General features: G+C 59.1%; 7 protein-coding genes across 7 annotated transcripts; 4 read left to right on the top strand and 3 right to left on the bottom strand.

Annotated features, from left to right (window-relative positions):
* Nucleotides 1-142: 142 nt before the first annotated feature.
* On the top strand, nt 143-2,475 carry CcaverHIS019_0406120 (uncharacterized protein; the record flags this gene model as incomplete). The annotated part of the gene is made up of 3 exons (XM_060600466.1): nt 143-330; nt 363-1,953; nt 1,999-2,475. The coding sequence occupies 3 exons, from the start codon at nt 143-145 to the stop codon at nt 2,473-2,475; spliced, it is 2,256 nt and encodes a 751-aa protein (XP_060457057.1).
* Nucleotides 2,476-2,867: 392 nt separating this feature from the next.
* RPS13 (uncharacterized protein) lies at nt 2,868-3,381 on the bottom strand (the record flags this gene model as incomplete). The annotated part of the gene is made up of 2 exons (XM_060600465.1): nt 2,868-3,300; nt 3,359-3,381. 2 exons carry the CDS (start codon nt 3,379-3,381, stop codon nt 2,868-2,870), a joined length of 456 nt encoding a protein of 151 aa, XP_060457056.1.
* A 347-nt stretch (nt 3,382-3,728) lies between these two features.
* Nucleotides 3,729-4,976, top strand: RPS6 (uncharacterized protein; the record flags this gene model as incomplete). The annotated part of the gene is made up of 4 exons (XM_060600464.1): nt 3,729-3,734; nt 4,003-4,111; nt 4,184-4,228; nt 4,423-4,976. 4 exons carry the CDS (start codon nt 3,729-3,731, stop codon nt 4,974-4,976), a joined length of 714 nt encoding a protein of 237 aa, XP_060457055.1.
* A 758-nt stretch (nt 4,977-5,734) lies between these two features.
* OPI3 (uncharacterized protein) lies at nt 5,735-6,756 on the top strand (the record flags this gene model as incomplete). Its single annotated transcript, XM_060600463.1, has 3 exons — nt 5,735-5,915; nt 5,960-6,062; nt 6,102-6,756. 3 exons carry the CDS (start codon nt 5,735-5,737, stop codon nt 6,754-6,756), a joined length of 939 nt encoding a protein of 312 aa, XP_060457054.1.
* A 307-nt stretch (nt 6,757-7,063) lies between these two features.
* MCA1 (uncharacterized protein) lies at nt 7,064-8,625 on the bottom strand (the record flags this gene model as incomplete). Its single annotated transcript, XM_060600462.1, has 9 exons — nt 7,064-7,095; nt 7,136-7,256; nt 7,296-7,574; nt 7,617-7,714; nt 7,747-7,797; nt 7,838-7,899; nt 7,936-8,083; nt 8,118-8,199; nt 8,233-8,625. 9 exons carry the CDS (start codon nt 8,623-8,625, stop codon nt 7,064-7,066), a joined length of 1,266 nt encoding a protein of 421 aa, XP_060457053.1.
* A 696-nt stretch (nt 8,626-9,321) lies between these two features.
* MLH3 (uncharacterized protein) lies at nt 9,322-11,899 on the top strand (the record flags this gene model as incomplete). Its single annotated transcript, XM_060600461.1, has 8 exons — nt 9,322-9,562; nt 9,630-9,772; nt 9,813-10,061; nt 10,103-10,250; nt 10,283-10,365; nt 10,403-10,558; nt 10,590-10,946; nt 10,985-11,899. 8 exons carry the CDS (start codon nt 9,322-9,324, stop codon nt 11,897-11,899), a joined length of 2,292 nt encoding a protein of 763 aa, XP_060457052.1.
* A 94-nt stretch (nt 11,900-11,993) lies between these two features.
* CcaverHIS019_0406060 (uncharacterized protein) lies at nt 11,994-14,061 on the bottom strand (the record flags this gene model as incomplete). The annotated part of the gene is made up of 3 exons (XM_060600460.1): nt 11,994-12,532; nt 12,613-13,967; nt 14,003-14,061. 3 exons carry the CDS (start codon nt 14,059-14,061, stop codon nt 11,994-11,996), a joined length of 1,953 nt encoding a protein of 650 aa, XP_060457051.1.
* Between the last annotated feature and the right edge of the window lie 357 nt (nt 14,062-14,418).

Genomic DNA, 14,418 nt, shown 5'->3' with positions numbered 1-14,418 from the left:
CCCCATATTCGTCACGTGTCCGGGAGTGGTCTATCAGGGGACACTGGGGCGATCGACGCGATTCAGTCCATACTGTCCCGCGCTTGCATCTCAACCTTTCACATCACCCCATCACCATCTATACCAGTGGCCAGGCTTCGACATGTCCACACCACCGACGTTGCCTGTGCCTGAAGGCGCGGCGTCCGATGACTTTGAGGCTGATGTCGGCGTCGAGGATGGCCCAGCCAAGGAGGAGGCGGTCCATTTCTGCCTGTTGGCCGAGTTTGATATTGATGCCGGCGCGACGCTCGCACATCAATACCCTTACCCTACTGGCACCGAAGAACAGTAGGTTCCACAGAAGGCTGTGCTGACTGCAGCCGCCTCGCCGAGCTCATGCTTCCTGATGGCGCGCATTTACGCGGCGAGGACTGGACCGTCTTCTACCTCGGACAGACGGATAGCGTGTCGGTATCGCCGATGCTTAGTCACGAGGATAAGGCACGGTTGAGCAAGCGCGTGAGCATGCTACCGCCATCGGAACGGCCGCGGCGCGGAACGCCCGGCGGCGGCCTGCTGTATGTTCTCAACTGTGTGCGGATGAAGGAGGACAAGAGCGTGCGTCGCGGAGCCATGGTCAAGGCCATGGCTATTGCCACGCCACATCCCCACATCGGGATTTACAAGCCACTACTCCTCCTCGCCCTCGACGAGTACTTCAACAACCCGTCGCCCGACGTGCTGGCAAAGCTGTACGACTCGGCCAATGCCGTCTCGGTCGTGGGCATGCCCAAGCTGAACCGCCATGAGCAGATCCTTCTGCGCCAGAGCGACAGGAAGGACATGTTTGAGAACCGGTTCGGGCAGAACGCTGTGACGCACATAGCCGACGACGACGCCGCAGACGTTTCATCCATCACCGACGCGAGCACGCGCGCGGCGAGCATCAGCTCGAGCCGCCCGAATCCCACGCGCAAGGACTCATCCAGCAGCTCGCAAGTGTACATGTCATACAACGACATGCCGAAGCGGCACGGCGTGCCGCGGGACACGCACTTTTTCGAGACCGAGGCCAAGTTTAAGAAGATCACGGTGCCTATCCGCATCCCAATGACTGTGTTCGACGAGGACGTCGGCGACTACTCGATCATCGAGCTCGTGCAAACCTTTTCGCAGAGCGTGCAGCCCTTCCCGCCGCCCTTCCACCCGACGCTGCACACGAATGGCGCTTACACGCACCCCGTGTTCCTCATCTTCAACGCGATTCTCACGCACAAGCGCGTCATCTTCCTTGGTCACGGAAAACCAGCAAACCAAGTCGCGCGCATGGTGCTCGCGGCGTGCGCCATGGTGTCGGGCTGCGGCCAGGTTCTGCGGGGCTTCACTGAGACGGCGTTCCCATACGCCAACCTCGCGTCGCTGGACGTGCTCGAGGAGTTTGACGGCTACGTCGCGGGCGTGTGCAACCCGCGCTTTGAGGAGCTGCCGTCTACCTGGGACGTTCTGTGCAACGTCGAGACAGGACGAGTCACGGTCAGCAAGGAACTGCAGATGCCAGGAACCATCCAAGGCACCAAGAGCGACATGACGAGCGAGCGTAGCGTCAGCACGGGCAAGGACGAGGACGCAGCCATGGCCGGTGGGAAGGCGCACAGTGTTAGCAAGGCCGACTGCCTTGACAACCAGTTTGTCGAGGAGATACTGGCCGCGTCGTCGGCGCATTATGGTGAGGGCCACATCCGCGTCCGCTGGACCGACTACATATCGCGCTTTGTTCGTCTCGTCGCGTACCAGGAGCAGCTGCATCTCGGGTCGACACGGTTAGGCTGGCAGTATGAGCCGTACCGTGATGGTCACCTCGGCAGCGGCATTGTGTTCATCGACGACGACCTGCGACAGCGCGAAATGCGCGGCAACGCGCACCGCATCGACGCGTTCCGCAAGACCAAGAGTTACCGCCTAGCGCAAAAGGTGAGTTACTCTTAACAATGCAAGGTTGGACGGACTAATGGGCAGGACTGGGCGCGCGAGCAGGAGCACTCTGCGATCCGGGGCTTCGACGCTCTGCACAACGTCAAGCGTCTGCGCATGACGCGCAGCATGAGCAACAAAGAGGCTGAGCTCATCTTCTCCACCATGGTCCGGCAGGTACGCACGTACGACCAGGTCGTCGAGCTCCTCACTTTCCTGCCGATGCACTTCGGCGGGCTGATCCCTATCGCAAACGGCCTCATCCACCCGTTATCCAATGTGCGCAATGACTGCCTCGACCTGCTGTGCACCATCAACCAGTACACTGTGGGACGGCACGCGCTGCTCACGTTAAACTATCTTCTGCGTAAGACGTTTGTCGAGCTGCTGGAGCGGCGCGAGGCGACGCGCGCATTCCAGCGCCGCTTTGACGAGCCGGAGAAGACGCCAGCCACCGCCAGAGCGGGCGAGCTCGCTGCGCAACAGGCCCAGCCGCAGACGAAGGCGGCACTCAAGGCATAGACTGCGGCCTGTGCTTATCTTCTCGCTTATACAGATGGGACTCTACACTACGATATACAGTACCTTAATCTAGACATGTATCAGTGATTCTTGGCCACAGTCATGGGAGCGGAGGCTGCAGCACTACCACAGCCACAACCACAACAACCAACACCACAGCAATCATTACCCGCTTCGCAGTCCGAACCCCACATAAAATTGAAGACAACACACATGCATTCACTACATAGGTCAGTAGTTAGTGCGTGATGCATCATCACGTGCTCAGTACTAAGTATCTCTATCACTAGAGGGCAAAGCCCGCGCTAGGTCCAGCCGAAGCCAGATGATGATAGTTCATCCCTGCGCATGATACAAGTGCATCAGATGCACACCCAAATCTGGAGAGACGCTTAGGCGACAAGAGTCGACGCGGTGGCGGCCTCGTACTTGAAGGTAGGAGGAAGCGCCTGCTTCTTGATGTAGTAGCGGGCAAGGCGGTGGATACGCGACTCGATGAGGACCATGCGGAACTTGGCGTCCTTGTCGGCACGGTTGCGCTCGAGGTGCTTGCGGACCGAGACGGCCTTCTTGACAAGGTGGTAAAGGTCCTCGGGGATCGAGGGGGCGAGGCCGTTGGCCTTCAGGATGCGGAGCACCTTGTTGCCGGTGACCGACTTGACCTGCGCAATGCCGTGCGAGTCACGGAGGACAACGCCAATCTGCGAGGGCGAAAGACCGCGGCGAGCGAGCTTGAAGATCTGGTCCTGAACCTCGTCGGGGGTCGCCTTGGACCACGACGGCTGCGAGCGACGGTACGGGAGAGCCGAAGCGGAGATACCCTTGCTACCAAGTCAGCGTTGTTCTATTGCTCGCGCTCGCCATCGCGCATGCAGAGACTCACCCCTTGGAGTGGAGACGGCCCATTTTTGTTGTGTGGTTGAAGGATGCAGAATTCGGTCTCGCCTCGAACGTGTGACAACCGCCGAGTTTGGCAGTGGTGGATGGCGGAGATTTCAAGCTTGAGCCGTGTGGCACTACATTTCACGTGGATCATTTTCCCACGGTGTTGAGTATCAAAGTAATATTTTGAAAGGCCTGCCACAACCAACGAGCAGTCCATAACGCCGCTCGAACGTCTTGTCCAAATCCCAAAATCTGGTTCCGTGGCTACAGCGCCTCGAGGCTGTCCACGGCTCCGTCCTAGTCCTCATCCTTCAACCAAAAGTCTAGCTTCTGCTCGCCACTAGCAGCGCTCGACACCTCTACCGACCATGAAGGCGAGTATCGCGGGCGCGCGCGACGACATCGACACGACACCGACACTGGCGCGAGGGAGGGATTGGCGGGGGGAACTGTGCTGCGCGGAAATTCTACGTTACCTTGCGCCCTACGTTGTCTCGGCGACGGAGTGTGCACGAGAGCGAGAGCGAGAGCGAGAGCAAGAGCGAGAGCGTGCACGAACCCCACCTACTCCCTCCATTATGCCTCTGTGTTGGTCGTTGCGCGCGATGGAGAACTGTATAGAGAAACAGCGCTGACCGGCAGCTCAACATCGCCAACCCCGCTACTGGGGCCCAGAAGCTCGTCGACATTGAGGACGAGCGCAAGGTCCGCATCTTCTACGACAAGCAGATGTCGCAGGAGGTTGCCGTTGGTGCGTTGCGCGGCGCGGGCATGAGATGCAGATCCCAGCTCGGATCGAGTTGAACTTGAGCTGACTTTGCAGACTCGCTTGGTGACGAGTGGAAGGGCTACGTCTTCCGCATCACTGGTGCGTATTCGATTCGCGTAGAATGGCCAGAGATGAGCACAAGGGAGAAGGAGGCCGGATGAAGAGAGAAGGAGATGGTGTCGGGCGACCACAGAGTTGGGTGGGCAGGCAGGGAAGGAGAAATCCTTTGGGTGGTCGGCATCGGACAGCTCGTCTCTGGCCATCAACACAACAATGAACGTAACTAACAACAGGCGGCAACGACAAGCAGGGTTTCCCCATGAAGCAGGGTGTCCTCCTTAACCACCGCACCCGCCTCCTCCTCTCGGACGGCCACTCGTGCTACCGTCCCCGCCGCACCGGCGAGCGCAAGCGCAAGTCGGTTCGTGGCTGCATCGTCGGCTCGGACATCCAGGTCCTCTCGCTTGTCATTGTCAAGCAGGGTGAGCAGGACATCCCCGGCCTCACCGACGTTGTCCTCCCCAAGCGTCTTGCCCCCAAGCGTGCGTCCAAGATCCGCCGCTTCTTCAACCTCTCCAAGGAGGACGACGTGCGCCAGTACGTTGTTCGCCGTGAGGTCACCACCAAGGCCGGCAAGACCTACACCAAGGCGCCCAAGATCCAGCGCCTCGTCACCCCCCAGCGTCTCCAGCGCAAGCGTCACCTCCGCTCGCTCAAGAAGCGCCGCTCCGAGGCCCAGAAGGAGCAGAAGGCCGAGTACAACGTCGCCGTCGCCAAGTACGTCGCCGACAAGAAGGCGCACCACCAGGCCGTCAAGGCCGCCCACAAGGCCGCCAAGACTGCCTAAACGGATCACGCAGTGTGCGGGTCCATGTAGGTTTAGTGCTTTCTGGTTGGTCTCTTCATGCGATGTATAGCATGGCTCAATCAGCCGCGTAGCGTGGAGCGTGAGGCGCGGGACGTGGGATTGCGTGGAGTTGTTTGTGAGCTGTGGGTGGTGAGCGGCGTGATGGTGCAGTTTTGAGCTTGACGTTGCGGAAAGGGTGTTTGGCGTGGCGTGTTCGGCATCGTAGCCTTGTGCAGACCGTGCAGGTAGTGCAGATCTTGTAGATGCTTCAGTTTCATCGCTTTCGCCGAAGAGAAGGCACTTGTACTGCAGGCCATCTTGTTTGTGATGGCTGTACATCATCTACATACCAGCACAAGTCACATTTCGATGCATCATCCGGCCGTAACTTCGGGTTCTGCCAGAGAATTGCCACAATCAACCCCAAATCGCAATTGACAATTAGTTGGTTCCGCAGTAACGTCAGCCACGTGTCCTACCCCTCCTTTGGGTGACGTTACTGTTCTTGATTGGATGTAAACAACTAGTTTCGCCATACAATTCGCCACCTCCTGGCCTCCAGCACCTTCATTCCCCATCACCCTTTGCTTGTCGCTCACACCCTCACTGCTGTCACTGCCCCTCATCCCTCATCGTTCGTCGTGACTTGGCGTGCCTACCCTACTTTACTCTCTCACGCCTTTCTTTCCTTCCCACTGTCGCTCCTCGAATTGTCTCGGTTCTCCTCTTCACTTTCGCTCTCTGGCACTCTATTAGCCATGGACGCCATCATCGACCTCATTCCCCCCAAGGTCGCAGCCTATATCCCTGGCCTTGACACGTCGGCATACGTGTACGCCACCGGTGCGGACTTGATCAACTTTGATAAGCGCAGCTTCTGGATTTCCGTCGCCTCCATCGTCTTCAACCCCCTCTACTGGAACATCCTCGCGCGCCATGGTATGTTGGCTAGGTTTGCGTATTGTTCAGCCGCTGATAAGCAGAGTACCGCGAGAAGACGCTGCAGAAGATCTTCGGGGGTTCACTCGGTGCTACCTACTTCTTCTTCGTGACCATCTTCTCGCTCGGCATCCTCCGTGACTACCTGTAAGCCCGTCCGCGGTGAACTATCCCCGCTGATAACAGTTACGAGCGCGCCATCGCTGAGCAGCCGCACTGGGAACTCCTCACTCACCCAGGATTCAAGGCGCTCGCCCTCGCCCTCTTCGGCCTCGGCCAGCTCTTCGTCGTCACCTCGATCTACGCACTCGGCCTCACCGGCACCTACCTCGGCGACTACTGCGGCATCCTCATGTCGCACCGCGTCACCAGCTTCCCATTCAACGTCCTTGAGGACCCGATGTACGTTGGCTCGACGATGGCTTTCCTCGGCACTGCCATCTGGTGCGAGAGCGCAGCGGGTCTCGCGATCTCGGCGCTCGTGTGGATCATCTATGCGATTGCCCTCAAGTACGAGGGGCCCTTCACCGGCATGATCTACGAGAAGGCCGCCGAGGTTAAGGCAGAGGCAAAGCGTGATGCCGAGGAGGCCAAGGAGTCCAAGACGAGCGCCCCGGCCCCGTCGACTCCTCCCCGCAAGTCGGAGCGTCTTGCCGAGGCTGCTACCACCGCCACCGCATCCACGGCCGCACCAGCCGCGACTGCTAACGGGGCGGCGACGCCCCGCCGCCGCGCAGCAGGACGCAAGAGTGCCATCGCCAACGAGACCCTCGCGGCGAGCCCTATGCGCGTAACCCGCAGCCGCTCCAAGGCTCGCTCCGACGCCGAGGGCAGCGAGTAAGTCTCTCGCGCTCGAGGAAGAGGAAACGTCCAGGCTCGAAAGCCATGCCTCAACGGCAACCTAAAACACGTGCTTGTCGCTAGCAATCATCCTATACCCACGACTTTGGCTCATACCCAACGTCGTTATTACTACCCTCTTTGCTCATACCGCGGCCAGGCCGCTACCTGTGCGATGGGCGCATTCATCTGTGCTGTAGCATCTCTATGTATCTGCGTACGGGCGTACTGACAAGGGACCCTGAGCGACTGGCGGCTGGGTCCAGAGAGCTTATGAGGCTTTCTACTGTACTGTATATGTGACCGGCTCAAATGATGAATTCCAGAGAAGTGTCGATTGCTGACATGGTCAGCGAGATGCCCCTCAATCCACCACTCACGATGGCAGGCAGACAGCTGCGGCTTCTGGGAATATCCACCGCGTTGCATCTCCTCACGCAGAGCCACCAGGAACTGCTGGTAGCTGACCCGCTGGTGGGTGTTGATTGCACGGACGAATGCCTAGACGTGTTAGTACGCGTGCTCATGGCATGTACTCACATAAGACATGGCTCCAGTCGCCTGACCGGCTTCCTGGGTATCCGCACTTGTCTGTGAGTCCTTGCACCCTCCCCACGCAATCACATCCGCACCAGCCGTCTTGGTCTGGCGAGCGAGGGCAACCCCACTCTTGGTGTGGTAGGCTTTGGAGGCTGCTCCAAATGCCGTCATGAGCGCACCCAGATCGTTACCGCTCAGAACGGCAATTCCAGCATTCATGAGGTCCGGAGCAGCGTTGGCAAAGAGGTTGGGCTCCTTGACGGTGCCTTTGGTCGAGTACTTTGTGTCAGTTTGGCAGAAGAGGGTCCCGCATCAACTAACAGCATATGGAAGATCAACGGCCGAGCCCGAGTGGCACGAGTCGAAGACGGCAGTCAAGCGGCAGCCTACGGGAAGAGGCTTGACGAGGAGGGTGTACACTGCGATCAGAAACAAATCGGATAGCACATACGGTCATCGTCTACCAGTAGTCCAGCTCTCTGGAAGTCTACAGGACAGATAGCTAGTGTCAGATTCAGCTTGGGGTTAGATTCAGTACATACCTTCAGCATGTCCTTCATAGTCGTCGGCACTGACAGCGTCCGTGAGGGTACCGTGTCCCGAGCTGCCAAGGTTAGTATATCAAGGCGGCGATTCTTACTAATGGAAGAAGAGCGAGTCGTTAGGCTTGGCGTCGTGAACGAGCCACTGCATCGCTCGAATCATATTGTCGCGTGTCGGCTGCGATCGCGCGTCTCGAGCGTCATCGGTGAGGATAACAGTATCTTCTGACCGGTATCCAAACCTCTCTGTATCGTCAGACCCTTCAATTACGCAACCTACGATTGAGCATCTCCTGGACGTTGTGCACGTCGTTGATGCATCCCTTCAACTGATTCTGTGATCCATAATAGTTGATCCCGATCTATCTTAGCTTTCCTACTTTGCCTAGACTCACCAATAACGCCTTCTTCGCACCCGAACAGTTCGAGTACTGGAACACGTGTCCCGACCCATCCGTCTGCTGTCCAACCGTTCCCTGGGGTTGCGGGGCCGACTGGTTCTTGGGCGGGGGTGGTCCGGACGGCGCCTGGTATTGATGATACGAATCGGGGGCCTGGTAGTTCTGATACTGCTCCTGCGGATACGAGGGCGGAGGCGGACGCGAAGATGGCGCAGCGTAGTATCCCGGTGGGGCGCTCGACGGGGACGAGTATTGTTGTTGTTGCTGCTGTGGTTGTTGTTGGTATTGCTGGCCCGGGTATTGCTGACCACCTTGACCCTGGCCGCCCTGGTGGGTGGCCTGCTCGTAGACCTGGTACATGTGGAGCGCCTGGTTCAGGAAGGACATGATATTTGGTTGATGAGAGATGGGAGATGGGATGAACGATCCCAACTGTGATAAGCAAACAAATCGACCAACCTGACGGTGGTCAACAAAAAAATCATTGGCTGCTGTGCGTGCTGCGGCTCAGCTCATCAGTTCGCTTGGAATGTCGAGATGTGGCATGCGCAGTGATCGGTCAAATGATCGGTCAGTCGATCATGAAGGCACCTTGTCGGTTGTAAAGTAAAAATAGAGCCTGGAAGCCAATCCGGTCATAAACTTTCCCGTGCCTTATCGATGCCGAACGTAGGTGGGGAGGCGGCGGCTGAGGCGGCGCATTTGGCTGGCTGGCAGACTCGTGTTGAGTCAAGCAGAGATATCAGTCGACGGGAGATAGGCTGATGAACTGATGCACTTGTACACAGACTTTGCAGACCCGTCGGATAGCTACAGTGAGCGGGGCAGTGTCAAGCTCAGCGACGTCCACGAGAATGTGTGCGGCATGGAAGGGAAGGGGAAGATCTGGGACACCTTTGATCTGCTGTCTGCGGATGGGTGGTGTACAAGCTTCTGCTCCAGGTGGATGCTCTGATCGTGGGCAATGAATGGGTGTGGCGGACGTGGTTTCGCAGAGTCAAGTTGACATCATCCAATCTCAGAGTGGAGGTTCGCCACTCCAACTTGGCATCACCCATTTCCGCACGACATGAGCAACCAACCATGACCGACGGCACACGTATCGAGCGCCTATGCAGACCGACAGCGACACGACTGAGGTCTTCCCTCGTCATCCCCTCGCTTCCGCAAGTTCTCACGGAACTTGCGCACAACGCGCTTGACGCCGGCGCAACCCGCATCGAGTGCTGGGTCAACCTCGTCCCCGGTGACGAGAGCGCGCGCCTCGAGGACGACGGACACGGTATCGGGCTAGAGGACCTCGGTATTGTGGGACAACGATACAGTGAGTGACGCTTCTCTCCTTGACGATCTCACAACCACCTTCCCTCCCCCAAACTTCTCTGACCCAGGCACAAGCAAGGAGACGGAGGGATGGTCCGGTAACGGCGTCTACGGGTTTCGCGGAGAGGCGCTCGCGTCCATAGCCGCGCTCTCGTTAATGGAGATATCCTCCCGCGAACCAGATGGTGAGACGTATTCGAAGATCGTGCGGGTGAGTCAGCTTTCTGGATTGGTCGAATTGCTGACATCAGAACGGTCAGACGATATACCTCGGCAAGGCCCGACACGATCTCGGCCGTGCACAGGGTACTACAATCTTCGTCCGCGACCTCTTCCATGCGATTCCGGTGCGCCGCGCATCACTCGCTGCGGCCCCGGCGTCTTCCCTCACGGCATGTCGACAGGCGATTGAGGCACTCGTCCTCGTCGCGCCCAAGGTCCGGTGGACGCTGTGGGAGGACAAGCTGGGTGGCATGCGGAAGGCCCTCCATTGGGGCGGGGTGAGCTGAAGGAAGAAGATGCCACCAGCAGCTGACAGCAGGGCAAGAACAGCACCGAGGCGTTCCGCGGGATATATGGGCACGCAAGCGTCGAGCGCGTGCTGAAGATACGCGTGTCGTCTGGCGACAGGCGAATGGACGGGTTCATTAGCCTCGAGGGCGCGTTTACCAAGGCACACCAGCATCTCTGTGAGCTCATCAAAGTAACCCAGCTAACGCAGACATCAACGGCTATTCTGTTGCGAGCTCGGAGCTGCGCAAGCTCATAGAACGCCGTTTCGCTGCGAGCCAGTTCTCCGCCTTGGTCAGCTCCCCTCATTCGACTTCCGGCTGACCATCAGTCTAACAATCTGGACGACGGGAGCGCGGCGCCCACGAAGAAGCGGCCCTCACCCCGCCGACTGGAGCGGTTCCCCGTCTACGTCCTCAACATCAGCCTGCCTTCCAGCGAAGTTGATGCCGCATACGATGCACGCAAGTCGACGATCGGGTACAAGGTGGGCTCCTTCCTTTCGTTGCTGACAGCAGCAGCAGCCTGGCAGAACGCGTGCGTTCGTCATCGCCGTCATCGACGACTTCCTCCGCAAGAACGGGTTTGGCGTGCCAAGATGTGGCACTGACTCACCTGTCCCGAGTCCCAGCAAACCACTCTCCCCGCGTCAGTCCGGCCGGAGCTCCACAGCTATCCCCGAGGAGCGGGAGCCAAACCCGGCGAGGAGGTTATTCTTATTGAGCTACCGCCTTGGTAGTGTCACCCCTAATGCTCTGGACAGCCCGCCGGCCGGTGACGATACGTTGGAGCCTGAGGCGGACAAGCCGCTTGATGACCAGGACAGTGTGCCTATGCCAGAGACAGAGCCGTTCTCGATTGAAGAGCTGCTCAAGGTATGTTACAATGTAGTCTTGTCTAACATGCTCAGCAGACCTCTGGTCAGGTCATCACACGCACACGCACGTTCGAAGAGCGCGACGATGAAGAGCCAACAACATACGTGACGTCCTGGCTACCGCCCGTGCCGTCCGATATGAAGTTCACTCACCAATCCATTACGTCTGCCACTGTCCTGCCACAGGTGGACCGCAAATTCGTCCCCTGTGTAATGCTGGCTGAGGACCACTCCAAGGCACAGCCAAAGGCCCTAGTCGTTATCGACCAGCACGCCGCAGATGAGCGCGTTGCCGTGGAACAGATCCTGGACGCGTTGAACGAGGGCTTTGCGCGCAATGACATTCTGGTCACCGAGCTCGGGGAGGGCCTAGTGCGAGTGGTCCTCACACGGCAGGAGATGGCGGCACTCGAGACCCCAGGTGTCCGTGAGGTCGTCCGGCGTTGGGGCATTGGCCTTGACGACACCGTAGCGTCCAAGGGTGAATACACCCAAGTCAACGCGACCTGCGTCCCTAAGCTACTCGACGCTCGGCTTGGACGCAAGAACCCGACCGAGCTCACCCGCCTGCTCCGCCTCTATCTCCCTGAGCTAGCTGATCACATCTCTGAAATCCAAGTGCTCACCATGGTCCTCGACCGCGGGACCCGTGACCGCGCCCACAGCTGGGCGAGCGTGCAGCGCTGGATGCCGCAAGAGATGGTCGAGCTCGCCAACTCAAAGGCATGTCGCGGTGCAATCATGTTTGAGGACCGTCTCGACACTGATCAGTGCGAGCGGCTTGTGGGGCAGCTTGGTGCCGCCCGTAACCCTTGGATCTGCGCTCACGGACGTCCAACGCTCGCGCCACTCACCCTCATACCACAGTATCGACCTCCTGCGCGCCGCCCAATTGACTGGGCCGCATGGAAGCGCAAGCACTTCGAGCAGCCCCGCCCCAGCGCAGTATAGACTTTGACACTCAGCAACTGTAGCAAGTAACTATGTTGTAGTACACATACAGCAGATACAGCATGATTATGATACATGATACCCTCGCATCTCATTAGCGCCTGCGCTTGCTCTTGGCCTTCTTGGCGGTTCCTGGTGCGCTGGCCTTAGCCTTGCTTGCGGACTTCTTGGGCGCAGCCTTCTTCCTGCTTCTAGACTTGGGTGCCGAACGACGAGCTTTGCTCTTGCCTTTGCCGACGACAGCTTCGACCTCCTCTTCCATCTCCTCCTCGCCCTCGGCCTCGGCCTCGGCCTCGCCCTCCTCCCCGACCTCCTCACCCTCCTCGCCTTCCATCTCCACCTCCTCAACCTCTTCACCATCCACCTCTATCATCTCACCCTCCTCTCCCACCCGCTTCCCCGCAACCCACCCCCGAACACAAGCCTCCTTCCACCCCGGAATCTCCTCGACCCCTTCCGCCGCCACATCCCCTTCTCCACCACCCCACCACCCGCCCTCAGTCCAAACGTATCGATTCTCCAACAAAGCCTGGAGGACCTGATAACTTTCGGCGCTAGCGTATGGCACCATGCTCTCGGGATGACGGTATCGCGCCGGCAGCCCGGTGAGGGGATCGGTCGGCGGTTTGCGGTCTACTGTCAGTATCTTTATTAAGAAGCCGAGGTATGTATCCCATCGACTCGAGTCCGGATCCGGACTTAAAGGAACCCACTGATAGGCCTATTGCGCGCTGGAATGACCTTGACGTCGGACCAGTCAACGTGGTCCCCCAAGATTAGGCGTAGCTCGGCAGGCAATCCGCCGGGTACTTGCGAGAGGATGAGGTAGTTGCGCTCGTAGGGGCCGGTGGGGACTTCTGGGTCTGCGTCGGGCGACGGTGTGGTTGTGGAAGGTGCTGTCTTTGGAGGGGGAGCGACGGGTTCTGTAGTAGATGCAGATTGTTCAGGTTTGGATACGCCCTGTGGCTGTGAAGGGCCAGCGGGCTGTGTGGAGGGGCCGGAAGATGCGGGCTGTGATGGACCTGCGGTCGATGCTGGGCCCGGAGCACTTGATGGACCAGATTCTAAGGTCGTCGCGACCGGGACAGATGGTCCTGGCTCAGGTGTCGAAGCCGCCGGGATGGACGCCGCTCCATCAGCTGGAGGCGCGACGACAGGAGCCGAGGCGCTCTGCGATGCCGCCTCGCTTGGCTTGTCCACCACATCGACGTCCATCTTGTCACCTCCAGGCTCTTTCGAGACATCCTTCTCGACAGGCTCACTCGGTCCTGGCGTCTCGTCTGCTGCTGGAGTCTCGGTTGGTGTCTCAGCTGGCGTCTCGCCCGGCGTGACACCAGGCGTGTCCTCGACGACCTCAACGAGCTTGCCCACAGTGCGGCTGACAAACGTCCATCGCGGCCCACGTACGCGCTTCCGTCCTACGCGTCGCAACTCGCGCCTTTCTTCCTCGCGCCGCAACCACTGTGTAAGTGCCTCCTTGTTACGCTCTTCCTCTTCCAGCGCAGCGGCAATCAGCTCGGCCTGGCTCATCGGTCGCGCGCCTCGCACCTCGCCAGTTTCATGCTGCGCCTTGCGACCCTTCTTGCTCGCAGCAAGTGCGATCTTCTCAGCCTTCTCCCTCTCGATAACCTCTCCCTCCGTCCGCAGAGTGGACGCGCGGAGGTTGGACCGTCGCGCATCAGAGCGGTGCAGGCGCTTAGCCTCGCGACGCTGCTTGCGTAGCTCGAGCATGAGCGTCGACGGAGCCATCTTGGACACGTCGATGCTGGGGTCGAGCGAGGCAAGTTCGGCGGCCGTGGCCTGTGGGCCGGAGGGACCGGGACCCCGGATCTTGACGAACGGGTTGAACACGGCCTTGCCCTTGTTTGCCCTGCGTTCCTCGCGGCGCAAGCGCGCATCGTCGTCTTCGTCCTCATCCTCTGCCTCATCGTCCGTATCTGCAAACTCGTCCAGGAAGACGTCACGCGTTGGTGCGGGCTCCTGGAACTCGCCATCGTCGGCTTCCTCGGCGAACAGCTCGTCCTTCTCCTGGTCCTCCTGCTTGGCCTTGTCCAGCAGCTCGCGCATGCTACCGTCAGCTCCATTCAACCCGTATAAGCTGACCGGTTACCCGCATTGCTGCGCCGCGATCGGCTCTGGGTGACCGTCTTGTACTCCTTCATAGTGGTGGACGGATTGTTTGTGGATGGGAATGACTAGTCAGCGCGAAGTAGGCGGCGTGGTCCGCCAATGTGGAGGTTGACTTTGATTCAGTGAGCATCGAAGTGGAGGTTTGTCAGGGAGAAGCATGTCATGAGGCTTGAATTCATTCGATTCCGTTCAAGTGCCACAGCAAAAATCCCGGTTTTCCCCATGTTCGAATTTGCGCACCCAGGCAGGCCCTTGCCAGCATAGCTGACCACCGTGCTGACGCTCCAACCCTCCTCCCGGACCCCTCCCCCCCACTGCTCTTCATTCTTGATCTGCTTATCCATCTCCCTTTAAACCTCGCACTTGGTCACCACCTTTTGCGTACCAAG

This window comes from Cutaneotrichosporon cavernicola (assembly GCF_030864355.1).
Source record: "Cutaneotrichosporon cavernicola HIS019 DNA, chromosome: 4".
NCBI lineage: Eukaryota > Fungi > Basidiomycota > Tremellomycetes > Trichosporonales > Trichosporonaceae > Cutaneotrichosporon > Cutaneotrichosporon cavernicola.
The sequence above is the reverse complement of the archived record's forward strand: the minus strand, read 5'-3'. Positions and strand labels throughout refer to the sequence as shown.